This window comes from Haliaeetus albicilla, chromosome 23 (assembly GCF_947461875.1).
Source record: "Haliaeetus albicilla chromosome 23, bHalAlb1.1, whole genome shotgun sequence".
Lineage (NCBI taxonomy): Eukaryota > Metazoa > Chordata > Aves > Accipitriformes > Accipitridae > Haliaeetus > Haliaeetus albicilla.
This window is the reverse complement of record NC_091505.1, coordinates 17,589,455-17,616,598: the sequence shown is the minus strand read 5'-3', so window position 1 is coordinate 17,616,598 and position 27,144 is coordinate 17,589,455. Positions and strand designations below refer to the sequence as shown.

The window sequence follows — 27,144 nt, the reverse complement described above, 5'->3', positions numbered from 1 at the left end:
GAGTACAATCCAAGCCTGGGCTGGACAGCATGCGTACAGCGGGATTAGTGGTGTTTATTCTGATTGTCAGGATTTTGAGGTGCAAGAACGCATGGTGGAATTAGCATTGTTTCACAGTAAAAAAAATAAACTCTTGTCTCCTGTCCGGCTCCTGTGACTTCCAGTAGCACAGGCCACCCACAACCAGCGTGACGCTGGACAAGCCCTTCTTGTTACAGACCCTTGGTGCTTTTGTGAGCTGCAGCCAACGCTTTGGCAAAGCCCAGCGTGAGAGCTCGGGCCCCGCCACCCCACGCGAGGACCGCGGTCCCTTTGGAAAGCAGAAGAGGCAGCCCCTCGGCTGGCCGCTGCTATGGATGGGAGACAAGTGTATTTAACGAGGTTTCGGGGGCTATCTTCCCGCAGTGATACAGAGCTACAAAGAATGTATTTTTATACCGTTCGAAAGGTGAAGGTTGTCCTTTGTGAATCAAAACTCTCAAAACCAGATTCCTGAAGTTTCCGAGATGCCCTCTATGTTGAAGGATTGTAAAGCATCTGAACAACAAACCTCTTCAGCTGCTCTGACAGCACATAGCACCAAAAAAAAGGGTACAGACAGGAGACGGAGGGCAGAATCGCCTTCAAAGGATGGCAGAGCAGCTGCCACGAGCCCAGCTGCAAATTCAGTGAAAACACAGGACATAAAAGCCCATGAAAGCTCAGGAGCCTTCAGTTTGCAAACATCCCGTAGCAATGCCTCTCATGCAGGTGTGCTGGTTTTGGCTGGGATAGAGTTAATTTTCTTCACAGCAGCTGGTATGGGGCTGTTTTGGACTTGTGCTGAGAAGTGTTGATATTACAGGGATGTTTTAGTTACTGCTGAGCAGTGCTTACACAGAGCCAAGGTCTTTTCTGCTTTTCACCCCATCCTACCAGCGAGGAGGCTGGGGGGGCACAAGGAGTTGGGAGGGGACACAGCTGGGACAGCTGATCCCGACTGATCCAAGGGATATTCCAGACCAGAGGACGTCATGCTCAGCGTATAAAGCTGGGGGAAGAAGAAGGAAAGGGGGGGGATGTTTGGAGTGATGGCGTTTGTCTTCCCAAGTCACCCTTACGTGTGATGGAGCCCTGCTTTCCTGGGGATGGCTGAACACCCACCTGCCCATGGGAAGTGGGGAACGAATTCCTTGTTTTGCTTTGCTTGTGTGCACGGCTTTTGCTTCCCCTATTAAACTGTCTTTATCTCAACCCAGGAGTTTTCTCACTTTTCCGATTCTCTCCCCCATCCCATGGCGGGGAGGATGTAAGCGAGCGGCTTTGGGGGGCTTAGTTGCCGGCTGGGGTTAAACCACGACAGCAGGTCCACCCACCGCCCCAGGACATGTTCGAGGGAGCAGCAGTTGGGTTTTGCTGCTCCTGGAGAAGCCGGGGAGCCGGACATCAGCGTCTCTCCGCTCCCCAGCGCCTGTTTCTGCACGGGAGGACGGTCCCGAGGCTGTGTTTCAGGAGCAGGGGTGAAGGCAGGAGCGTGCACCCCAGCCCGGCTGCCCTCCAGCCCACGGGGTTCAGCATCTGCATCACTGGCTGCTGCCTTACCCGTTGGCCAAAGGCCACGAACAAACTGGTCTGAGAAGGTCAAGCGGCACGTCGTCACTTTGCTACAGATTTATTTCCGTGTGAATTAATGAAACGGTACACACAATTCCAGGAAAAAAAAAAAAAAAACAAAAAACCAAAAAAACTTGTATAGGCCCATAATCCTTCTTTCACAGTACAACGCAACACTAAAGGATTTAGTCAGTGTAAACAGAAGGTCCAATAGTGATCATCAGCTATCACAGATCAGCTGCACAAACACCACAACTACGGAGTTAATGCCATTACCACACAAATCGACAGTACCAGTACAAATCATAACTTTACCTACAGTGCTTTTTCATGTGCAAAAACCATGAAAATTCAATTTACAGAAGAAGGGCACTTTCTCTAAATCTTCACGGGAGCTGTAAACTGCCTCCTTGGGGCTGTCTTATCTATTGGGCGAAAGGTGTTGGGGCCTGATTCTCCAAGGTACCCTTAACTTCATCTGCAGCATGCAAACCATCAGGGCTCTGCATCTGAAAACCGGGCACTCATGTATTCTCTGCTGCAGCAGGACAAAAAAAATAATCAGCTGAGGATGAATCTGAGTCATTTATTAAATCACTCCTGAATTTCAGCTTAGATTCATTCATTCGCCAAGACTATTCAACACAATCCTGGTTATATTATGTATGGATCATAAGAGTTCACAGGTAACCCACAAAATCATTATTCGTTAACTCTTTCTTTTTTTTTAGTGTACTAACCAAACTGTCACTGGCATCAAAAGCTGAGGCTTATGCTAATGTGTTGGCAAGCTTAAAGAGAGTGGATAAATTCTTGAAATCTAAGGGTCAGAGAAAGAGAGGAATGCTACCAAGGCTATGCTAAAATGTTACGCTGTGGCCATCTCGCAGCGCTCGGCTGCAAATTTGCACCTCAGCTGAGGATTGCCTGGGAGGGAGCCCTGCGCTGCCCTTACACTGTGCCGCACACAGGGCCTGCCGATGGGACCACGGGCGTTCAGGGGGAGCAGAACTGTTCTGCACCTCTGGTTGCACCAACGCCAGCTTTGTAAATTGAATTCATAGTCAGATTATACAGGAAAAAACAAGAGGTAGTTATTTATCATACCTCTTCAAAAAGGCAAAACAAACAAAAAACAGGATGTAGAAGTGATGCCGTAACCTAAAGTCAACAGGTACCTTTTTTTTTTTCCTTTTTTGTTTTTTTAAACACATGAAGTTAAGTTAGACATCATATAAAATGCACACTTTATGGAATTCCTGCATAGCAGGAAACAAAGAGGCTAGCGCTAATCCAACAGCTATGTTAACAGCGAGACTGCCATTTACCGGTGCAAGGAAGATGCCCTATCTAAATACAAACAGAGTGTTCCCCCCCTTCTAGAGGAGTCCTATGGCAACACTTACACATTTTGTTCAGAAGGAAAAAGAAAGCATTTTCTTGGGGATAAACTGCCAAAATAATGAGTTTCACATCCGTAAATTTAAGGCAATGTTACTTAGACCTGAGAAAATGGAAAAAAAAGAAAAAGGTTTAAATTTATTTTCTCAACTATACATATACACTCAAAATTTCAGTATTTCCTGCCTCCTCCAACTCTCAGGTGGTGCTGGGGAAAACAGCCATGGGGAAACTGCTCTGAGTTCTCAGGGTCGGATCCTGAGAGATGCAGAGTTCGTTCCAAGGAAAGCTAACAGGACCTGTGAGTGCTCAGACTCACCCAGCTCTTTTTCATACATTCTCTTTTTAAACACCTCTCTTTAAGCCCTCTGGAGAGGGTTAACTCCAGAATGGGCCTGTAGTGCACCGGTAACCCTGAAAGGTTTGTATAGCAAAACTGCAGCTAAAATAGACAATAAAATTACATACAGTAAATTTCTGCGATTCCCCCTCTTCAGGAGAAAAAGAAGGATGTCAGGGTTAACAATTTCACTGCACGTTTAGCCATTCCCATAACTACAGAGTAAATCCTTTAACACTAGTGTGAAATCGCAAATTGTTCTGTGCTCTTCCTTGGAAAATTAAAAAGAAAAAAAAATTTAAAAAAATCAACTCGCAAACATTTCTCGTTAAATGGTAAAAGACATGGGAGAGATGGGGTGGGGATTACAGACACACAGCATGCTAAGGAGTTATTAAACAAAGTGCAATGATTTTTGACTATACAGGAGGACGGACGGACAACTCCCCTTCAGTACCACCTAGATGCTCAATACCTCTGGAGAGGTCCGGAGGTACCATGTCAATCTGTAGCCGTAAAGCTTGTGTTCGAGGTTGGCTGGGCTCCACGGCCCCCTGTGCAACTGCGGCAGCTCTGCACATCTTAGCTACGTCTGTGACTGCGGGAGAAGGGATTCGCTCGCACCAAGACACGGTTGCTTCCCAAACGTGAAATCTAGTTGCCAGTTGAGGATTTGATGGCTGGCTCTAGAAAGCTGCTTGAGCCACAACTGAAAGAGGGACTCAGCCCTAAAAATCTGTGCACGCCTGGCAGTGGCTTCTGTGGGATCACCTCCTTCTCCTAAACATGACTACAGACACAGACCGTCCCTCCCTCCTGCTCCCATCCGAGCAGCCAGACACCCGCAGTCCTTGCTATCAGCTTTGGCCGGTGCCTGCCGTTAGCCCGCTAAAGCAGGGCTTGGGCAGAGGGTCACTAAAAAACAGAAAGTCTCCAGGTCCCAGCTCAGGTTCCCACAAAGCCAACAAGTTTATCACCGGCCACTGTCTGGCAAGAGGGTCTGTGGGCAGATTTTTCACTGATATTTCAAACCTGACTATCCAAAGATCAGTGACTAAAAAAAAAAAACAAAAAACCAAAACAATCCTCATCTGAATAGAAAGCGATTTCCACTGCTCGTCAGCACCTCCCTACCCTCCTCTCCCAGGATCAAGTGATGAACAGGGCGTCAGCTCCTTTACTTACCCCGCTGGGAACTAAATCCTTCGTCAAATCACACATTAAAGAAGCTCACTGTGTGCAAAAGACTCTTACGCTAAAACAGTTCCACCCTACACAGTGCAGTCAACACAGTTTTTAACTTAAACTTGCAGCTTGTTCTTTACAAGTGCTTGGCAGAGAATATTTATATTCTTCTGACACCATATAAATAATATTTATACAGCTTAGACATTTTGAGACATGCATTAGACTTTAGGTAGTACATATTTCTTGATCATATATGCAAATATTACTGTCAATTAAACTGAGCAACCTTATGCTGGACCATGTCTTGCGTTATCCAGGATGTTTGACGGTGGCTCCGAATCGTCCATGGGAAGGACCAGGCGTGTTCCCCGGATTACGAGTTCATGGTCCCCAAAAGCAAGCTCCCGATCGAGCGCGTCTTCAGAGTTGTTTCCCACGAACCGCCGCGACGTGCCGCTGGATGCGACAGAGTCGGTGTTGACGGTGGAATCCCCGTAGGTCAGACTGATGTCCCCGTCGTTCAAAATGAGGTCGGAGTCATCATCCTTTAGCTGCTCTTGATTCTGGGCAACAAACAGGAGGAAAGTGCTGTTTAACTCTTCCTGAATAGCTACGTTTGCAATCGCACGGTGGTGGTGAACGAGCAGATAAAGGCACCAAATCACAGACTCTCCCGCACCATGACCATAACCAGATGTGCCACACACACACACACCTCTGAGCCCAGGAGACTCGCACAACGCACCAACTTCTCTGCAGTCTGCCTGAAAGGGTGCGCTCAGCTCTTCCTTCTGATGCCGTAGCCAGATACACGGGGAATGCAGCTTTGAGTGGCTTTGACAGAACTAAAATACCCATGGCCACAGGAATCGCACTGCCGACCCATCACAGCCATCTCTGTTTTGTGCGGGGAACTTGATGCTGATACTTTGCCGGCAGGGAGAGAAAACTCCTGCCAGGGAGAGCTGCCGCTGCAAGGGGCTCCTGGCAGAGCAATACCCTGAGTGCTGTGGCCCTGCCGGAGAGCCGTGCCGGTACCAGCCACCCACAGAGCCACGAGGGGCCAAACCTGACCAGCAAACCCAGCTCCTCGCAGAGTGCGGGTGCACACAGGCTCTGCAGCGACGGTGGAAAAGGTCGCTGCCTACAGGCTCTCCAAAGCTGCTTGTCATCTCCCTGCCCCTCTGGGCTGCTCAGAGAAGGGCTCTTTACTCTTTCGGGAGAAAATCAGCCCCGGTTCAGATGCTGGCAAACTTTTTTGGTTGCGAGCGATGCAGCTGAAGGGCCTGGAGGAACAGCTCAGCTGCAGGGTTGGAAGAAAGCGGGGGTAAGGAAATTGTGTGTCCTCCCAGCTGGGCCTGGGGAAGGACAGCCGTGACAGCTTCATCGAGCCAGTCACTGAGGAACCACCATGAATACACCACAAATCCCTTCATGACCAAACAGTCAGCTGGAAAAGAAAATGCTCATGGGAATTAGCTCATCCATCAGCCCCAGTATCTGATCTCCCCCCAGGCTCCCAGCTCGAGGCTGCAGAGCAGCATCCAAAAGCTATGCAGAAACGTAAATGAGTCAGACTCCAGGAACACCGTGACAGAAAGGACGCCAATGGACTCACTTCGTACGCCTGCGGACTCGTCAGGCACCGGGCAATAGGCCCACAGCACCCCGGGAGCGTGGTCGTCAGAGGAGGACCGCTGTGTGTCAGCAGAGGCTTTAGATAGCTGCAGAGAGGGTTAAGGAAGAAAGAGGAACAGGGCGATGTCGGTAAGTCGAGGGGTGGGACGCAGAGGCAGCAGTGAAGGACTCGGTGTCTCGAGGAAATCACAGGAAGGAAAGAAACACAAGTCCCTGGAAGCATAAAAATTATAGGGATGAGCAACGTGAATGCAACCACACAGTGGGACACGAGTGGACCAGGACACGGTCCCAGTAAGAAAAGGCTTAGCAGCATCACTTGTCCCATCATCCTGTGCCTCACCTCAGCCTGGCAAACCGCTCCTCCACTAATTCACGGCAAAGCATTTGAAAGGGAGGAGGGACACAGATCTAGCAAGAGGGCTACAAATGAGAAGACCCCGTGCCATCCCTGCCCGCCTGCCACTGGGACTGAGGACCCCCCTGGGCTTCCAGGCTTGGAGAGCCCAGCTTGGAACTGAGCTACCACTGACAGTGGGTGGAACTGGTCATTTCTTGCAGCCACAGACACAAGGAGGTGCAAATCAAAAACCAGCAGTGTGACGGGAAAGCTCCTCTGCTGAGCGGGGAGCGAGTCACGCTCCGAGTCAACAGAGTTGCTCCGGCAGATGGGATTTGGCACGGCACGCACCGACTGCCATTCAAGGATACTTGTGATCGAAGTTGTACCACATGCGGAAGAGCCAGGCGCTTTCTGCCTTCGTACTCCTCCTCTCGCTCTCCGGGACGCCCTGTGGGAGAGCAAAACATTAAACAGCGGGCAGGGCAACGTGCCACGACCTGGATCAGGGCCAGGAGCCCCCCTGGGGACATAGGAAAACACACACCTTCCCACTGCCTCTTCCGAAGAAATCTTTGGGTTGCAGCGAGCATACAAGCATTCACACCACAACAGGCTGAAGGTGCTTCCAGCACCGCACTCTGCATTTAGCAGCGTACAACAGCCTTAGGGAGGTGGTATCAAAGCACAGAGTGACCATTTTTCTGCTAGAGCCTTCCAGTTTCTGGCTCCAAGGTTTTAAGTGCCTCAGAGCCAGCACCCGCATCCAGACATCACATTTAATAGTAACTGGCAGGTCCAACCTCCATCAAATCTCGCCTGAGATTTTTGTATGCAAATAATCATGTGTTAGGGGACTCCTGGCTTCCTTTTAGTTGGAGAAAAAAAATATTAAACTGTTTGGAGGGGACTGTGAATACAATTACATATTTCACAGAAATTTGGCTTTCGGATTTATGGCTCTGAGCTGCCTTTAGCATTTGACACTTTCTCTCCAGGAGGTGAACAGCCCAATAAACGGCTCTGAATAAAATGAACCTCCAAGGTGCAGAACCCACACTGAAATCAATTAGAGCCACAGCCACAGCACAACCGGGCTGCAGATGCACAAGTGAGACAGCTCGGGACTACCAGGCAGGAAAACTCCCAACGCCGCAGGGCTCCAGCATTTATCTCAGTGCGGTCAGTGGTTCCTGGGCTGCCACATAACTACCCACAGGAAACACGGGGGCAAAAGAAAGGTTGACGGTACCCGTGGGTAAAAGTGGGACAGAAGATGCTACATAAAATGTGTCAGTAAATGGCATTTCTGTACTGCCCTGGGTGCTGGGATGAGGCAGAGAGCCTCCATGTCACGCACATTTTGGTATTTACTTCAAACGCAGCAAGGGAGAGACCGAATCTATTGCAGGAGAACTGTGGACTGACTGAACAGTCCAGCGTTACTTCCATGCCCTTCCCTCCGACTGAATAAAAACAGGCCTCATTACAACCACAGAGAGCCCAGAAAAGCCATGACTCCCACTCATTGCAAACTTTCACCAGGGGAGCTAAAAACTCTCCCACAGCTGGAAGGGAGCGAGGCACAGACAGGCATTCACGGGGTCTCCGCGTAACGCCTGCACCGATGAGCACAGTGCAAATTCCTCTACAGAGGCTGCCCAGCGGCACCGCACTCACCACGTTCTCCTGATCCGCATCCACACCGACTCTGTGGAGGAGAAAACAAGCACAGGGTTAGCACCAGCAGCGCCAGGTGGGAACACACCGCGGTCCGGGGCGGGGGGAGAAGGACACGATCTTCCTCTTGTCCCTTAAAACCGAGCACCTTCACGTAAAAGCGGGATGAGGGAGAGGACGTGCTGCGCCAGGAGAGCCCCACGCATGCCACGCTCACCGAATATTCAGGCAGGACAGCATGGCCGTGGTGCCCCCGCCGAAAACCCACACCGTAAAGAAGACGATGAGGAGCGTCGTGCTGAACATCATCTGCCGGGCGTAGGTGGCCGTGTCGCGGATGGCCAAGGCGAAAGCCATGGCTCCTCGCAGCCCTGCCGGGGAAGGGACGGCGGAGGGGAGGTGTTAGCCCACGGCACAGGCGGCTGCCCCCGCCGCAGGCTTCCCCACCCCGGGGGTTTACATCACGCTGCCCCACACGCGGTCCTGTCCCTCTGACAGGACATCCACCACCGGAGGAGACCACAGTGCTTTAACAGCGACGATTTCACGCAGTGCACTCAAGCGCAGGGCAGGAGGAGCTCGTTCCTACACCTCAAAACCAAGGCACTCGCACCACTGAACCTAAGACAGCCCTTTCCTGCCCAGCCTCTTCTCCAGACATTGTCCGTAAGAGATTTAGAGTTGAATAAGGAGTATTTCCAGGTGCTCGGGGGCAAGAAAGTGCAGACGGGCCCCGTGGTTGGAGGCAAAGATGCAATAACGTACCAGCAAACATCATCATATGCTGTAAATTTGTTCCGATCTTATTTCTTCTCCCCAAATTCAGTAAAAATGACAGTGGGTAAATATTGGCAGCTCTTCCTAGGAAGATAGCAAGCTGTATTTGCACACGTTAAGGAAATTGCTCTTCCTATGTCTCCCATCGCATCCCACCTCTGCACACAATGCCAATTTCTACTGCCTGGCAGAAACGCTGGGGAGCCTCAGAAATACCAGTCCTCTGGATGCAAAGGTAATAACCCAGCTCCGAGTGCTACAGCAGTGTGGGAAGAGCATGCTACTGCCTCATCGAAGCAAAGTACACATTGCAATTCAGGAATATCATACAGAGCCAAGCACAAATAAACAAAGGAAATGATGAGAGGGCAGGGTAGATGAGTGAGAGGAGAGAAAAACCACCATTTCTCGCTGTATGCTCTCCCCTGCTGGGTCCGTTTTCTACCCCAAGAATTATTTGTCCTCTGTGAAGCTCAAGTTATCACAGCTACCACAACCCCTCTGACATTCCCCTGCATGCCACACTTCACAGCTGGGTTTGAAGCTTTAAGCCAAGTCCCGTTCCCAAAGATTATTCAGCAAAATGAAAGCAGCAGCAGTTGAGAAGGAAAAAACAAAACCTAATGCTCTTTCTGTTTTCATAGTCTGGGAGATACGAGAATCACCAGCCCCTTTATATTGCTTTTTATCTTTGAAGCTGTGTCTTTTAATACCAGCACCCAGATGGCAAAAATAATCCTGGAGCCAGTATTCAGTGCAGCCTTGAATAATATGGAAAATGCTTCCAGCTTTTATGTTCTTTCCTGAACATCATGAATTTGCATAAGAGACGTATTTCATGATATCTCTCATGAATCAGCTGTTTCATCAGTGAGTTAGCCAGTTCCTGCTGAAGAGGCACAGCACAAAATTTCAGTCTAACCACCCAAACGGCATTTCCCTGCTCTTTACTCCCTTTACCCCACTGCAACCCTGCAAAAGCTCATCGGGGAAATCCAGCAGACCCCACTGCAAACCCACGTGCCAGCACTGGCAAAAAGAACAACGTTTTATTTATCAGTATAAACCTGCTTCAGTGGAGGCAAAGGGTGAAAGTAATTCTGCACATCCGAACTGGCTTCCCTGTGATATGAAAAAAATTCCTTCAAAATCCTTGTTTTTCTGAGACATACCAGGGCCAATAGCCTGTTTCCATTAGCATCCGCCTGCAAAAGGGGAAATCCTCTCTCATGACATCATTCAAAGGCATCTACTGTAGCTTTAACTGTGCTACTTGACAAAAAAAAAAAAAAAAAAAAGCTTTTTTTAGGGTCAACCAAATGGAATGGCAGAGAAAAGAGGAAATAAACGGCTATACCAGGCAGTCCCCATTGGCAAAGCCACTCCTGGTGCCACGCTGCCATGTGACGAAGTCTGGTGTTCCAGCACCACATTCACATCAAACACCGAGTCTGTGCAGCAGCTGATTCGAATGCCCACAAAAGGAGACAAGACAGGGGGAAGAATAAAACCAGAAAAGCTGGGAAAAGAATCTCCTTCTTCTTAAAATAACCAGCAAAGGCACCACTACAGGGGAGAAATCTCCTTTTAAAAATAAAGCTAGACTGACTGAAAAAAACCCACACACATCTGAATGAAAAACACAAACTGGGAATGAGGCACCTCTCCCTTTCTTTTTTTGTCTTATAAAATGGGCTCCAAAGGATACAAAAGCCCCCACCACAAAGGTAGGGTTAAAGACGTGGTTCTGGAAGGTGAACAGTGCAAGTCCCATGTATGAGAAGATGAAGTTTTCTGCCAAGAAATTCAGAAGCTCAAACAACTGAAAGAGAAAAACAAATTAAAAGTGAGTTAGAGGTAACATAGATTTAACAGGAAAAACATGTTAGCCCATCCATCACGCAATAAATACTTCTGCAGAAGCAACCCTAGTAAAATCCATCTGTGGAAAGACAGATGCACCTAATTCTGGCTAGAGGGAAGGGAAAAATATTGAACTTGAAATTCAGAGGGACTGAGGAGCTCTCACCTGCTTAGTTCTGTGTTGAGACTCTGTAGATAAGTTGTTATAGGTATAATGGGCCTGCGTGATCCCACAGAAGAGTACGGCCACCACACCTGGGGAGCAGAGCATCACGTTAGACTCCCGGTCATGAAAAGGGAGCTGAGCTGCACCCCAATAGTGTAGGGGACTTAATGCAATAACCCCAGAACCCAGAATAATTAAACTTCTGAAAGCAGAGGGAGAGCCCTGGCTGCAATCAACACTGGGAGGAGCAAAACGCAATAGCCCCATCATCCCCGCAGATCTCCGTTCCAGACGCAGGGCTGTGCTGCAGCTTGCCTGTAAAGCCACACGCTTCGGCCAGCAGGAACGTGCTCCAGGACATCAGGAAGAACAAGCCAGTCTCCAGCAACGGGAACTCCCGAAGTTTGGTGAACTTGGTGACGTTGCAGATCGTTAAGGACAATTTGGAGAGGAACTGTAGGCTAAGACCATGTAAAATTCAGTTGTGTATCACAGCAACACTACACAGCCTGCCCCTAAAAAGTCTGTGGCACTGCCTTTCATTCACTTAGGCAACAAATCATGAAACACTGTGTCTGGGTAAGATGCAGCGCAGCAAAAAAAGGAGCTGTTAAGCAAACGCTTGGAAAAAAACAACAAAAAGGATATTAAAGCTGTCACAACTCCAGTAGCTGCTCCCATTGCAAAAGATCCACTGAATATCCCCAGGAAGATCCCGATGGACTTGAACATCGCTGTGACATCAAATGTGTGGCTGTTGTCGCCCGCCGGCTGGTACGCAACAATTGAACTGAAAGAGGGAGGAAAAGCACACACAAGAACAGAACACTGCTTAGTCTGGAGGGAGAGGCACCTCCAGGGTGCTACGTGAGCTTTGCAGAGTGCTACGACCGCTGCAAACACCGAGCCTGAGAAATCAGGGATACAAAACCCGAGTCCCACGCTGCAATCCCTCCATGTTCACAGCATAGAACCACAGCATGCCTACCCTGTCCCGGGGAGTTTGGGATCCCCTTCGCTCCCGGACAGCTTTCTACAGTTCAGCCACCCCTCCTAGGCATGGCTCTGCGTTTGCTCCTTCTAGACATTAGAGGATTGGACCAAAGCCTGTCTCTTGCATGATCTCCTGCAAATACATTTGCTAGGTGACAGTCTGTCATTTACGATGGTATTTGGGGGGGTTGGCATCAGCTTTCTATAAAGTCGGGCACTCTGGGACCACAAAGCGTTCAAGCGGGAAGCCTACATTTCTCCATCAACTCCACAGAGGCAGCTAATGTGAACATCCCCTGGAGAACTGTAAGATATGCCGTTTTACTGCATTTAACATGCACTACATTTATTTTGTACCGCTTCGAGTTCTGAAGTGAAATACAGGGTAGCAAGGCAAATGGCACAGCGCCGGTTCACAACAGCAACGCTATTACCTTCATCCACCAAACTTCAACAGACCTTTGTGATGAGATGGCAAATAGGTCTGCCACGCTGATTCCATCTCTGAATCCGCTCCCTCCGAACTCCTGATGAGGCGAGCCTTGCATCAGCCATTCCACTGTTTTACTTGGAAAGGCTGAGATACAGGGGGGCCATTATCCATCTCCTAAATCCTATTTAACAACTCCTTACATCACTTTTTTTGATGTAAACTTACTGAAAACATTAACTTCCTAGTTAGCCATCCCTCGGCTGGTTCTGTTAAAACTCTTGGATGTGAACTTTAAACACTTGCTGTTTAACCTCCCGAGTTATGCTGGAGTGGAAAGTTACTGCCTCACGCACACATCCTGCAGCTTTCTCCCCTAACTACACACCAACATTTTTCTGCAACACAAATGACAATCCTCCCCTTCCCAACGTGTCACGGGTCACTTCCCGTGCTGAACTTCCCTGCTTTTAATACAGTTCGTTTTTCTGCATTGTCTTTTACACTGCAAGCTACAGATTTCTCCCTGTGATTTAATTTCTTTCATCAATCCCATCTTATACTTCCCATTCATCAACATGCTCTTATTCTGAGGCTTGGGGTTTGGGTTTGGTTTTTTTTTAAATCCAGACTGGTTTCATTTCCCCTCCATAACCAACTGTTTGGATGTCGGTTTTGCGTTTTAACCTCTTACAGTTTTCCTTCTGGTTTTGCTTTTTGCGTCACTAATAAGACATTATTTCCAGCTGCCCTTCATACACTTTATTTCCCCTGTCCCTGCCCACAGGGCTCCCCATGGCATTTAGCCCCTGTGAAACCTCCCTTTGGAAGAAGCAGGCGGAGACCCTGCGGCTGCATTTACCCCCCTGCTCCCAAACCGCAGCCCCGGCATCTCGCTGCCCACCGGCTTTCGGTTCTGGGTTCAATTCCTTTTCATCCTGCAACCGGTTCCCCGCTGCCAAGCCAGGCAAGACCAACACAGCACAAGGCAGGAACAGAAAGGCACGGATCCTGCTCCCCAACCACGGGAACGGACACTTGTCTGGGACAGAAAGCGGGGAGAAGAGGACCCTCGAGGGCACCCAGCTCCCAGCAGAAATCCCAGAGGACTCCCAGCTCCTCATCCTCCCCGGCGCGGGGACGATGCCCGCAGCGCTCGCTTTCACCACGTGCAAGGAGATGATGGTGCTTCTCGGGGCCACCACCAAACCCACACCCGGAGCCCCTCTTCACCCCGGGACAAGGCAGCACCCACCACCAGCCGTCACCCAGCTGGCAGCGCAGCCCACCCGCCCGCCCAGAACCCCCCCTGATTCCCCATCTTCCCAATTCACCCTTCCATCTCCCTAACCGGGCAGCAGGTCTTCTGCTTGTGGGGGCAGAACCATCCCCAGACGGTTCCCCCACTTACCTCTGCTGTGAAACGGGCAAACGCCAAACTAAATTTAGAAAATGGGAACCATAAATAGGAGTTCTGGACTGGTCTCGGGGGTGCTCTCCTCCCTGGAGCAAGAGGCTTTCGCCTCCTCCTTGCACCCAAGATGTGGTTGTGTCCAGGTGATTTGAGGCTGTCCTTGAGATACCTGCACCGACCGATACCCGCCGTGCTGACCGGGGCTGCCTTACGCTGCTTATGGTGACCCCAAAGACAAAGACCACGGCAAGCTTTAAAACAGGTACGGCTTAATGGCTGAAAAGCCCTTGAGAAGTCAGGGTGCCGCTGGGCCGGTCTGCACAAAAGCTTTGCGGCAAAATAGCTGCTGACTGCAGCTTGGAGCTGCTGTTTTGGTGCAAATTATCTTATTTCAGGGAGGGGGGTGGACTGAACTCAGCTTGTGGGAAGAGGAAGGCAGGAAATCAGAGCAACAGCTACAAAGCTGATAGTGAAACAGTGGAAGAGGCAAATCGCCGCGCACGGCACAGTCAGCTACATGTGGGGAGATCCACCACAAATTTCATTACTCTGATGCTGAACACACCCACTCCCACCCAAAACCTCCCGGCACAGGCTGGAAGACCCTGTCCCTTCCTCACTCAGGATCACCTCTTAAACACGACCTGGCTGTGCAGCATGTACTCTTGCACTAACGGTGACACATCCAGCATAAAAGCCAGAGCAAGCAATACAAATGGTTCCAGAAACCTCAACAGAAACATTCAATTCAGTAAATACAACTCATGCGGGTGGCGATACGCAGCTCACAATATGTTACTTGCTGCCTCCGTCTCAGTAAAACCCACACAACCAGCACGCTGGAGTGACAAGTATTCCAGAAATATTTTCTGCATTAGTCTCAGCTATACGTTAACCTGCCACCATTGCAGATATTATATATTTCCAAACAAATTCCCGTGATGACAGCACAGTGAAAACGCAGATAAAATACGTCCTCCATGCAGAGGACATAAAATATTAAAGACTATAAAGCATTCTTCAGAAAGCCAGCAAGTTTCCCATGCATTCAGTCCAGGGCATTAACTCCGGCTGTAAGAAATACCATCTTCTTGATGCACAGAAAGGGGGGAGAGAAAGGAAACAGCTGCTTCACCAACTATTTCCACCTAAACAAAAGCAGGTATTTGTGGATGGGAAGGAAGGCAGGTAGGAGCAAAGCCACCAGCAAGGGGTTGCAGTGGGATCCTGTGGCCGAAAAGCAGACGTGGTGCTTTTCCCATTTCAGAGGACATAAAAACTTCCTTCTGGCTGGGTCAACCGGCCATAAAAGGAAAACAAAACTATCCGTCATGCAGGGGAAAAGTTGTAAGGACAGCCCACAATCCCAAGCTGCCGTCTGCAATGAGGAAATGCGTCAGAAGGTCACTAGAGCTTTTCAGGACACTTAATATGGAAATCTGCTCTTGCAAACACCAATGCTGCTATTTCACAGGAGCAAGGCCGAGTGGCTCCCCCCAACACCTGACATGCAACATACATAACAATTAAAAATAAAAACAGAAGACACTTACGAAGACAGCACTATGGCAACGGCATCATTGAGGACGCTTTCGCCAAAGAGAAGGGCATACAGCTCAACATCAACCTGGAGTTCATGGAATATGGCAAGAACAGTCACTGACAAATAGAAAAATAGAGAGACATTCAAAAAGGTGCCGTTATTTTGGTGTAATCAAAGACAAAACACCCCTTTTTAGAAAGCTGCCTTCCTGCACATCTGTGCCACTCTGCTGCAATGGTGCCAGCCACCCCCCATGCTCCCTTTGAGAGTCTTCCTTCTGCCCTTTAAGATCTGGATTTGCTTCATCATTTCCCTCCTCCTTTTACTAAAACACATCCTGGGCATTAGGTCTATTGAGTCTTTAGCAGGCAGACATGCACAAACTCTGCTCTGAGCTTCCTGAGGGTCTGAGCTCACAGGCTAGACCATGGTACCACGCTGACACAAAGCCACCCAGCTTTTGGGATGCTGTTAGCTCGGGGCATCAGGGAGAGCCTTCCTCCACCTGCAGAAGGCCAGGAGGATGCAGGCTTGTCCAGGATGATGGCTGTCCTTTCCTTCCATCCCTGATAGTCCGAGAGAAATCCTCTGATTCAATACAGGTTGACACACTGGAAATGCCAGCACTGATGTGTTAACATTTCAGACCTGACTGGAAAAAAGCCAGGCATCGGCTCAAACCCTGTGTGGGGGTTTCTTGTGATTTATGGCCACATGGCAGAGATCAGAGTATGCTCAAGCCCTTCTGTAATCCAGCAGCTCCAAGAAGATAATGAAAATGCAGCAGATTTTGCCTATCAGCCTTGCAAAAACATCACAACATCTAAAGCAAGCAAGATGTAACACATGGTGCATCGTGCACAGCTCAGGCTGCTGCAGAGGGCTGAGCTAATTTCAGTGAACTTCTGTGAAAGTCCTTTAAAACAGCATTCAGGGACTCATCTGTGCAAACTGAAGGGGGTTTAACCCACTTATGCACAGGGAAACGCACCATTTTTACCTGTGAAATCTTCTTGGTCCTGTTTTGAAGCCTGAAGAAGGGATGCGATGCTGACAGCTCGTCTGCAGAATTCCTAAGTGTTACTTCTACCTACGGTACTTGCCTGGCCTCTGCCCATCTGCCATCAGATTTACCACACTGCCATCATGTCTGTGAGGTGCTCCCTGCTTTGCAAACGTGCCCCCCTCTCGATGTCGACACCCCAGCTAAGTTACAGGGAGAATGCTCGACCTCGCAGCCCCACGGGACCAGCTCCCCGCTACAAGAACCAGTGGCCTGAATGCATGCCCACCCAAGACACGTTCGGAGAAGCTGGGAAATCATTTTACCTTATTTTTTAAGTTATTTGTTTGTTGGGTTTTTTTTAAATAAAAATATCAGCAGTAATAGCCATACCAATATCTGGCAAATCTTAGGGAAACGTGAAAAACAAATTTTTAAAAACTCATGGGGAATGCACGTCTTGCATCTCCACCTGGCAGACAGATGTGGCTACTGCCACGTTATGCTGCAGGTTATGTTCTGCAGCGTTATTCTTGCCTATACGCATATGCATAAAATGCTCCTCATTTTGCCTTTGAAAACAGAAATGACTCTTTGTTAAGATGAGCAGGTAAAAGTCCCAATTCATCCAGAAACAACAGCCGCTAGCACTTGTTTCAAAAGGACAGAAGACTTGGCTTATCCAGGCGTGCAATCTCTCCCTTCCAAGCAAAACTGACCAATATCTGCATTTAAAAAGATCCACCAAAGCTACTGTAACATCGGGAGGGGGGCGATGCTGCCACCCCCCAGCCCCACCACACCGATCTCAAACGTAGCAGCCACGCTGCAAAGGAAGAAATTCAAGCCCTGTTCAGCAAAGGGCAGGGGGAAAGAGAGGCCTTTCTGTAGTTCTGTGTTTTTAGGTAAAGCTGGAACATGCAAATAAACAGCTACCATGTAATGGCAATCGTGAACTAAGTAAAATTCAGTTGGACAAGGCATGTTTTTCATAATTTTGATTTATAAAGTGCATCAGTGGACCAACATGTCACTACTGTCCTCAGTACTGCTCATTAAGATCAATCTTCAATTAGATTAGCGCCTTCCAAAATCCCACCCAAACGGAAGCGGAAGGTCTAACTAAACTAAACTAACTAAAACTATCAACTGAACCCTCCCCACATTACACATCTTGTTCTGCATCAGCAGTTGACACAGGATGGCAGAGACACAGTGGACCTGTCCCAAAACCCAGCAAAGTCAAGAGAGACTGCCTAGGACTTCACTGCAAACAAAGATTCAGGGAAGCAGAGGTTTGGAAGGTATACTACACATAACTGGAAGGAAATAAAAAGGCATGGAGACAAATTTGACCTCTAAAAATGTCACAAATAAATTAAACTCCAAAACTCAGAAGGAGGGAACTTGCAGGGGTTTCAGACTTTCTTCCCCTCTTCCCCACAACTCAAAACAGATCAAAATGCAGGTAAAATGATGGAAAAAATAACTGTCCAACATACCTGGGTCAGTAGCCGACACGATGGCACCGAATAGGAGGCAGTCAGTGAAGTAGAAGTCTCCCCCGAGCTGCCCAGTGACTTTCATCAGCGCCACGCAGCCATACACGACAGAGCTGGTGATCAGAAGAAGCAATTACTCATCTCTGCAGTGCATTAAAATGACATTCAAATGGGCTCGATTCCCCTAAATTTGCCAGATTAACCCCTAAAGTTATCCAAACGCAGGAACACCAAAGAACTGAGCCTGGTGAAAGCCCAGGACCACACACACCAAAGCACCCATCGCACCAGACCACAAACACGGTGCCAATGAGGAAGGGGGACCAAAATTCCTCCGTGAGCATAACATGGCTAAAGAAAAGCAACAGCCAGGCTTGTGGAGTCTCATGATCACTTTGCAGTGTTTCACACTAACACATTTCAGTGGGATCACCTTGGTCTGACTTTGGAATGGCCAAAACTTTCAGCGAGGAACAGATAATGTGGATGCTGAGTTTGCTTGAATCCACTGGACTTTCCAGGGGAAAACACCCTACGCCAGCCTGCCTGTTACTATTCAGAGTGGGAATCGTCTAGCTCCCTCTGCGCACAGAGATAAATAATTTGAAACACAATCTGTGCTTGCTAGGCACCCGCTTCCAGCAAGTAAGGACAGGACGCGTGTTTACGATCCTGCCCTCTACTCTTGTGTCTCATGCTTGTTAGGGCTGTGCTTTCAATAATTTGAAGTTACTGACTGTTTTTTCAGGACAATCTTCAGAGAAGTGTGAAACTGTCCTTGCCATGTATGTAACTATTCCGTATGGAATGCTGAGAAAGCACTACGCAATTAGACAGCAATCACCCTATCCACACAGCAAAAGCTTGCACAGTAAATAGCATTATTTGCCACTGCCGAGCAGCGGTAGTAGAGAGCCTGTGTGATCTTTGAGGGCTGGAATTAGCGGCCACAGCTCTGGGCTCAGAGCACTGCCTCCGAGTATGGCTCAAACTGCCGTGGAAGAACCAGACCAGCTCCAACTACTCACCCGATCACCAGGCAGGAAATTGCAGTGCCGAGAAAAGCGTATGCTAGGATGGATCCCAAGTTTCTGAAGAAGTGCCTCTAGAAGGAGGAGAATAAAAAAACCTGAATTATATTTTGCTAACAATTTATTTCAAGCCTGCACAGGCACCCACACAGTGTCTCTAGCAACTTGGACCTAGCTCAGACACCACGAGCTGGACAAGCACAGCTGAGCAGTGCCCAGCACAACGGTGTACACTGCCAGGCCAGCAGATATTAATGCAGCATTAATAAACATGAACATATCATTTTCTTGTACCCATGTATTTAATAAGGTGCTGTTCCAAGTCCTGGGAACTGATTCCCTAACCCAGCAGCATTCCTACTTCCTTCTGCTGCAAGCTAAACAGGATCATTTTCCTCTCCTTCCAAATCAGCATTTCAGAGAGCTCCTGCTTTCTAAAACCCTCCTACCCTCCTGTGTGTTTCGAAAGCGAGGATGGCTGAAATGGCCCAGCTGACCCAAAAAGCCCCTGCGCAAACCCGTGCTGGAAATGGTTGAAGTCACTGACCCTTCCCGGGGCAGAGGGACGGATGAGACCGACTGGGGCACTCTCAGCCCTGCTTCTTACAATCCCGCCTGTACTGGGGAAAACCGTACCCAGCTCCGCAGCCTCAGCCTGCTGAGCAAGCATGAAAGCACTCTCAAGTATTAAAAATGCTCTGGAGGCAGAGGAACTAAAAACGTAGGCGCTGTAAAGGCACGTACCCTTTTCAAGCTGTAGCCTGCATAAAATATAATTGGAGGAAGCAAAATGTTGAAAAATACTTCAGGATCAAAAGTCACCTGTTAAGAAAAAAAAAAAACCAACAGTAAAATGGTTTGTTAAGAGTGCAAGACAAAACACAAATAAGAATGTCATACAAAATATATGCAGGAAACCCTGTACCCCCGCCGAATGAAAGCTGTCAGGTGAACGCTGAGGACACGTCCAGGATCTTTGGGAGACATAGCTCAGTCCAAACAGCTTAAATTAAGATCAGCTGAAACTAGAGTTTCATTACATTGTGTTCAACTTATAGTTTATATCTGATCACAGTCTGACCAAAGTTAAAAAAATAAAAATAAAAAATCACTTAATCCAGCAGATACAGGACCGGTCCCCATGGAGGGAGTGGGGAGCATCGCTCACCTCTCCAATCGCCGACTCCCTTACCTTCCTCAGCATCTCGTTATCCTGGACATTATTGAGTTCCTGGGCACTGATTTCCCCCTTCAGGGTGTACTCGTAGTACTTTCCGCTGACGTTCACCAGCAGCGTGGCGGGACTGGTCTGCACTTGGCAGCTCAGCGTCACGTTGTTGACGTCGCTGGGGACGTGGATGCCGTAGCGCAGGACCACGCCGACCAGGACACCTGAGGAGGGACACGCATCGGTGAGATGAGCCACAGCAAACGCCTGGGACGATCTCTTTGAGCACGGATGCAGCACCAGGCACCCCAGGATCCTGACCCCCTGCTCAGCTGCTGAGCACAGCCACCATCCAAATAATTGCCTGTGCAATATTAAACCATGTGCATCCTCCCACGAGCCATGCAAACGCTCCATGCTCGTGCCGACTTTCTAACACCAGCCACAGCTGGTCCTGAAGGCTTTTAATTACCCAGCAATCAGTCAGGCCCTCGCTCTAGTGCGGCAAACAGCCGACACAGAGGGCACGCTGGTTTTCTTAGGGCGAGCACCCTGGCATTGCTGGCACACAGCTGGGGACCTGGGCAAGGTGCTGCTCACGTGTGCCCAAACTATGCACGTTGCACCTGGAAACCTGACGGCATCATGTTTTGCCACCACAGAAATACATTAAACCCTTCCTTTTTGTAGGGAATTAAAAAAGGTACCAAGCAACCATCACAAACGCTTTGAGGACAGTGAGCATCCTTCATAAAACGCTGCAGCACCATAAAGCCTCCTCCTGCAACAGGGAGCTTTCGCAGCGCACAGCAGCGATCCCCATTTTATAAAAAAAAGTGGAAGTTTTGCCTCTGGGCCAACCACCCGGGTCTGCTCCTCGCCCTCTGCAAGCTTCAGCTCTGCACCATGAGCAGCAGCCCCAGGGCAGCCCCGCAAGTCAACGCTGCCTCCGGCTCAGCTGCTGCACAGGAGTATCGCGGGGTTAATTTGAGAGTCAGCAATTTATACTGGCACTTTTCTTCTGCAGCACAGCTGATGAGCTGTGCTCTGAGGCCTTGCATCCAGATTAACGGCGTTCGCACAGCACAGGCTCCTCCGGCTCCTTCTCACCCGCACGGCGTGCCGAGCGCTCTCCTGGCAAAGCTTTTTGACATCTGCAGGCTGGGGAGGAGGGATGTCCCACAAGACACCTTTCCACGTAGCCTTCAGCACAAAGGGTTTGGAAACTCCTTGATTAAGGCAGCGCTGAGCCACCACAGAAATCCTGGATCTTAACCCCATCTCTGAACCACACATTTATGAAAAACTTTCAGACACGTGGGAACTAAACAGAGACCGCAACACTCGGAAGGCTTCTCCATTTGCCTCCCAGGATGCTCCCGCTTCTTTACTGTTGCCTTAATTAAGATCTTGCTCTGTGCTTTCCTACAGACAGGGCACAACCCCGACCGAAGGGAACACCAAACTCTTCCTCCACCACCATGTCGCAGGAGCAGAGCCTGGGCAGGAGCTCTGCCGTGGCCGGGCAGGAGATTGTGGGTCCCCAACCCATTCCGCACCTCCTGCAGCCCGTTCCCGATCCGCTGCCCAGTTTTTGCCTTCTCTTCCCTTGACAGCAGTCTTCCAAATGAGATTTGCTCATTTTGCTGACAGCCAGAAGAAAAGCCCCTGCCTCCCATCCCCATCCCAGGGGATGTCGTGCACAGCAGGGCCACCCAAGCACACATCCAGGCCATGAGCAGAGGCAGAAGAATCGGCTGCAAACAGACTCACCGCTGCTAACCCATCACACCAGTGACACAGATGGCTCATCCCAGGGCTGACAGACCCGGGAGCTGCACCCAAAACCCAGTCCCTGGTCTAATACGGCACTTCTGCAGCACAGCTGAGCTGCTTTCGCAAACCTACCCATGCTTTTAAGCCATGCACAGCCGACCATGTGCTCACCACATGTTCTGGGCTTTATCCTGCATTGCACCGTTGGCACAAAATTGCCCCGACAGCAGCAGAAAAGGTCCTTCTTGGAAGAACCAGGCACGGTCAGCTCCAGCAAGGAGAGCTGCTTCAGGGAACATCACACTGTGCAGAGCATCTGAGAGCTGCTTTTACACCAGCATCGCTAACAGAGGACACCAAAGAGGAATATTTTTGCTTAATTTTCTGCTAGCCTCTTTGTTCCTGTGATCTTCCAGTGCTCCAGAAATAAAAGTATGGAAATGAAGGCAAGGTTGTCAAGAACACTGAGATGCCACAGCGTGTATTTACATGAGGATGGGGGGGGGGGGGCACGTGGCACCGCAGCATCAGGACAAAACACCCAGATCTCCTTTCACCCAGAAGATGATGACCCCTGAGGTACCACGGGAGACAACAGAAACTCCTCACTGGGATAAAGCGAGCTTCAGAGGGTTATTTACATCTGCTTACAACTATTAAGCAGCTTTAAACAGTTACAGTGAGAATTCAAATGCAAGGGAGGAAAGCCAGACTGGGGAGCTCATTTACCCTCCACCCTTGCCACTGCTCCTGCACTCCTACGGAGCAGGCAGCACCGCATACACCGCGCTCTGCAGCTCTCCAGAGCTACCTGGGGTGGCCTTTAAAAAGCCTTTTTTTAAAAAAAAAAAAAAGTTGATTTTAGAGCTTCACACAGGAGTCAGAAACCTCCAGCAGCAGCAGCTGCCTGCCTTTTCTCAGATGGCAACCCATCCAGCGACCCCTTCAATGCCCAGGGTCAGCACTTGGAGATGAGAGGCCCTGCAGGGACGGACGTTGCTGTGAATTCAGAAGGGATCCTGACTCACCCGCCTCCCCGCTCTTAATCCCCATCCCAAAGCAGCACTACATCTGATAGCACCCCTGCTCGTCCTCGCCGTCTCGCTTACCCGGGCAGCTGTTCCCGGCCCCACGTGCCGGCAATGCTCCGGCCACAGCCAAATTCCCACTCTGGCCGGGAATGGGATAAGGGAAAAGGGACAGATAAACCTACAATATCTGCCAAGATCACTGTGGTTGGGGGTCCCAAAATCAGGCATTTTATCTTGCCCTGTAACACGCTGCCTGGGAGGCTCCCAGAGCTCTCCGGACCGGGGTGGGAAAAGACGCCCACGTGCAAATACACATCCAGCCAGCATCGCGCCAGCGGCTCCTGACACAGAGATACCATCAGAGTTACTTACACGGAAAGCACGCTGCTGCTCTGCTGAAAGGCAACTATTCTGCCAACGTTAAGATGACCCCACCACCGGCCCCTCCTGCCCAACAGTGGATCACTGGTCAACCCTCCCCACCTAACGATGCTCGCTGGAGGCACTTGGGACAAACCCAACTCAGATGCCGAGTTTTTTCAGACACCAAACCCAGTCCTGGGCTCAGGCTATCTGGACCAAGCCCAGGGGACCGTGTACGTCCTCCTGGTTCTGACGGTCTCTTAGGAAATGGTTCAAACTCTCTTGGCGCTCAAAGGGCCATCCTAGCAGCAACCCGTGAGCCGCTCCGCCAGTATCGACATGCTTTTGCAGCCAAAAGTTTTACAAAACTGAGCCCTGGGAGGGAGCTGAGCAGAGGGAACCTGACACCGAGGAAGCTGCCAGCCGAAAGCTGCAAGGAGTAGAGAAGCTAAAGGCAAAGCTGGTAAATTAATTGACTTCTTTTATGCAAAGTGCAAGAGATTACTTTCATTGCATTTCTCCCAACTTCATTAAAAAGAACAAAAGCCCATGGGCTTTTTTTTTAGGTGCTGTTGAACATTTCCGAGCTAGGGTTTTAAATGAAGACTAATATATTACCATCCAGGCACTTAACAACAATGGAAGCACACAGGATCCCCAGGCGAGCATTAATCTGGACACCAAAAGGAAAAAAAAAATGTAGCAAGCAACTGAAGACATCCCAAAACCAAGCAATTTAGACGTACACAATCCAGGGGCCAAGTGGGAACACGTACAATGAAACTAGAGAAGCTCCTGCCACATCCACCATCAGACCCTGAGAAGAACTGAAACAAGACTGTTTAATTAATCATCCTAAATGTTGAGTACTTCGGATGTAGGAACCTCATTTTAAACACCGAAATGAAGCCTAGGGGCTACTAAACACCTATTGTCTATCACCGTGCAATGATTCCAGCCTGCATCCAGCTCTTGAACATCAAATTTCAGCTGATGGTGTAATTTGTAAGGTATAAATCCACCTGGAGCAAGAGCTTATAACTTACAGTAAAAACACAGACACCAAGGAAACTCTTACGTATTTCAGCAAGAAGAGATGTATGCAAAAGTTTTATTTGACTTAGTTATTGGGGCTTTTTTAATTAGAAAAAGACAAGCTTTTACAAATTGCTTCTCTTGCCTAGATTTCAGGGTCTGTTTTGCAGCCTGCCTGCTGCAGCACTTCCACATTTTCAGCGGACTTCCCCAGGATGAAAAGCATCGCAGGGGCTGAAAATATCGCAGGGGACCGGGAACAGCAAAGCAGAAGCGGTACCTGCTTTGCTCCCTGCAGCTTTTAAGTTGTCGCTGTAAAACAACAGCATCTCACCACTCCTTGGGAAATTACACGCCCCTTTTCCTACGGTAGCTGCCACAACCTGAGAAGTAAATGCCAAAAGCCTTGATAGCAGGGAAAAACTCGGGATTTTCTGCATGACCAGACAGGTGACGTTACCGATTTCGCCAGAAATTTTCTAAGCACAGTCTGCAAAAGAGCAGACAGAAAATATGCGTTTTAGGGATCAGCAGGAAACCAAAATGACCCAGGTCATCCCCTGAGAACAAGGGGAGCGCTCAGGTGGGTCAGGGAGAATGGAGGACCAAGAGGAAGAAAACTCCAGGAGAAAAAGAACAAGATTAAGGGCAAGTTTGAAAGAGAGAAGGGAACAGAAAGGCCATGTGTCGGCGAGCTCTGGGGTAGCAGGAGAAGGAAGACCTCCCGTGCTGGAAGCACGTGTTCCCACAGCACATCTCCCATCCCGGGGGGGTGACCACCCCTGCCCCAGGCAGGCGGCCAGCAACGCCTGCACCCACCTCAGCGGTGGCTTGCAGGAATCTGAAAAGGCAGACCAGTATTTTGTGCCTCTGGGCTGACGCAAGTGTCTCCGCCCCTTCGTTTGGAAGGACACTTCCAATTAAATGAAACTTAGGATCGCAAAAGCCAACGGCCCAAACAGGTCAAGTCACAGGCTTCAGAGCGAAGCTTTCTGCTGAGCGGGGGACTCGGCCACGTTGCTGCTCTGACCAAGCTTGGTCGCACATCGCCCACAACCAGCAAGGGCAAGGACAGCACGGAGAAGAGACGCTAACCACAGCACTCAGCAGAAGACACCTTCTCAATCCTAAACTCTGCGAGTCTTGTCTAGATAAGGATCCACGGCCGTGTTAATCACTCCCCCAGCACAACTCCCAGTCCTACTTTGGTTGAACTCCAAGTCATGCTAGATAACCTGGCTAGAGCCACGTACGGCCATCTCCATCCGGTGGTTCAGGCCACTTCATGAGGCCATGTCACCTCAGTAAATCACAGGCCACCGTTAAAATCCAACCAGCTATGGACCTGCTCTCCCGACCCACAGCCTCGCTCCACTTCTTGGGGGACACACGTGGGGCATCCCACTGACAGGTCCTGTCACGGCGGGAGGACGAACCCCAAAAGTAGGGGCTCGTCCGCACAGGTCCCTGAGCAGGGGGATGTAAGGCTGCTGGCCCTGCGGGTCCCTGAGCACGGCAAAGGGGGGGAGAATGTCCCCAAATGGCCCCTCCGCTCCTCTTGTACAGCTTCTGGAAATTCCAGTCCTCTAAACAGAGGGTGGAAACACAACCTCTGGCCCCAGCGCGTGGGATGCAAGGCTCCTGACCGGTGCAAAGCCTGGCCCCAAGTCAGCCCCGGAGCAGGTAAGCGGGACTTGCCGGTGCTCGGTGAGATGGGTTTTGAGGCCACTTGGCACGCGGTAGCCCCTGACCCCGCCACCTTCACCCGTGCTGCAGCCCCCCTGCGAAGCCACCCGGGAAAACCCAACTAGTTGCTCACTGCCCGTGATTTTGGAGTCATGCTGCCCTCGAAAGCCCTCGATATCCAGGGTTTGGAAAACCAACCAACCCTCCCTCCAGCAACACCCAGTAACACCCAGCACGGGGCGATCCGGGACGGGGTACCCAGCCCAGCCGTCCCAGTAAGACGGGAGCATCTGGCTGCGGCTGGGAGGGGACGCGGCGTGCCCCCCGACATCCCCGCACCCCTTCGCCCACGCCGATGTCCACGCGACGAGCCCCGTCGTAGCCCCGAAGAAGAAAAGAAGGGTGGGCTGCCGGGTCCCCGCCGTAACAGCGGGCAGGTGGGTGCCAACCCAGGCACTCCAGTTGGCCCAGCGCGGAGCCGGGACTGGTTCGGATGGGGCTGCCGGTGCTGAGGGCAGGGCGGGGGGTACTCGCCGCAGGGGTTTCCCACGGAGAGGGGTGGGAGGGAGGGTGTGGGTGTGCGTGGGGTGGGTGCCGGCGCCCCTCACCGTAGATCATGGCCAGGCCGGTCTCATGGAGGAAGCGGGCGCGGCGGTGCTTGAAGAGCCAGATGGTGAGGATGGTGAGGGTGAGCAGCAGGATGAAGACGAGCAGGTTGGCGCTGTCCTGCCGGTGGCTCTCCTCCGCCGCCTTCTCCGACACGATCTCCTCCTCCAGAGCCCCGGGACGAGCCGCCAGCACCTCGCCGCCCTCCACCCCCCGCGCCCACAGCCCCACCGCCGCCGCCGCCGCCGCCGCCAGCCCCGGCCCCGGCCCCGCCATCGCCCCGGTACCGGCCCCGGCCCCCGCCGCCACCAGGAAGCGGCGCTGGGCGCAGGCGCTGCGGGGCGGGGACAGCGCTGCCGGGAGCCCGGATAGGGACGGGGATGGGGCGGGAGAGCGGTGCCGCCGGGCTGAGGGAAAGGTTTGCGGTGGAGAAGAAGGGTGGTCTGGGGTTTTTTTTTTTGTTTTAAGCAAGGGGGGGAAGCGGGAAGGCGGCGCCTGGAAGCTCGTTAAGGGGGAAAGAGGGTTTGCAAGAGGGAAAGAAAGGTTGCCTGGTTGTGAAGGAGGCTGCGAGCTTGCA

At 50.4% G+C, this 27,144-nt stretch overlaps 1 protein-coding gene across 1 annotated transcript; it reads right to left on the bottom strand.

The window, feature by feature from the left end:
• Positions 1-1,635: 1,635 nt before the first annotated feature.
• On the bottom strand, positions 1,636-26,858 carry SLC9A6 (solute carrier family 9 member A6). The gene is made up of 16 exons (XM_069811432.1): positions 26,570-26,858; positions 20,095-20,294; positions 19,647-19,724; positions 18,900-18,976; positions 17,872-17,984; positions 15,377-15,482; positions 11,630-11,776; positions 11,302-11,402; positions 10,987-11,075; positions 10,666-10,779; positions 8,946-9,057; positions 8,398-8,551; positions 8,181-8,211; positions 6,872-6,951; positions 6,141-6,246; positions 1,636-5,085 (listed from the first exon to the last, which is right to left on the bottom strand). Exons 1-16 carry the CDS (start codon positions 26,841-26,843, stop codon positions 4,810-4,812), a joined length of 2,058 nt encoding a protein of 685 aa, XP_069667533.1. The 5' UTR covers positions 26,844-26,858; the 3' UTR covers positions 1,636-4,809.
• Positions 26,859-27,144: the final 286 nt, after the last annotated feature.

Excerpts from the sequence above, each read along its gene's own strand:
- SLC9A6 (XM_069811432.1), bottom strand. The coding sequence starts at position 26,843 with ATGGCGGGGCCGGGGCCGGGGCTGGCGGCGGCGGCGGCGGCGGCGGTG. Across the intron at positions 11,403-11,629 it reads GTTGTGACAGCTTTAATATC|CAAGTTCACCAAACTTCGGG; the intron begins CTTTTTGTTGTT and ends CTGCAACGTCAC. Across the intron at positions 8,552-8,945 it reads GCATATGATGATGTTTGCTG|GGCTGCGAGGAGCCATGGCT; the intron begins GTACGTTATTGC and ends CTTCCCCGGCAG.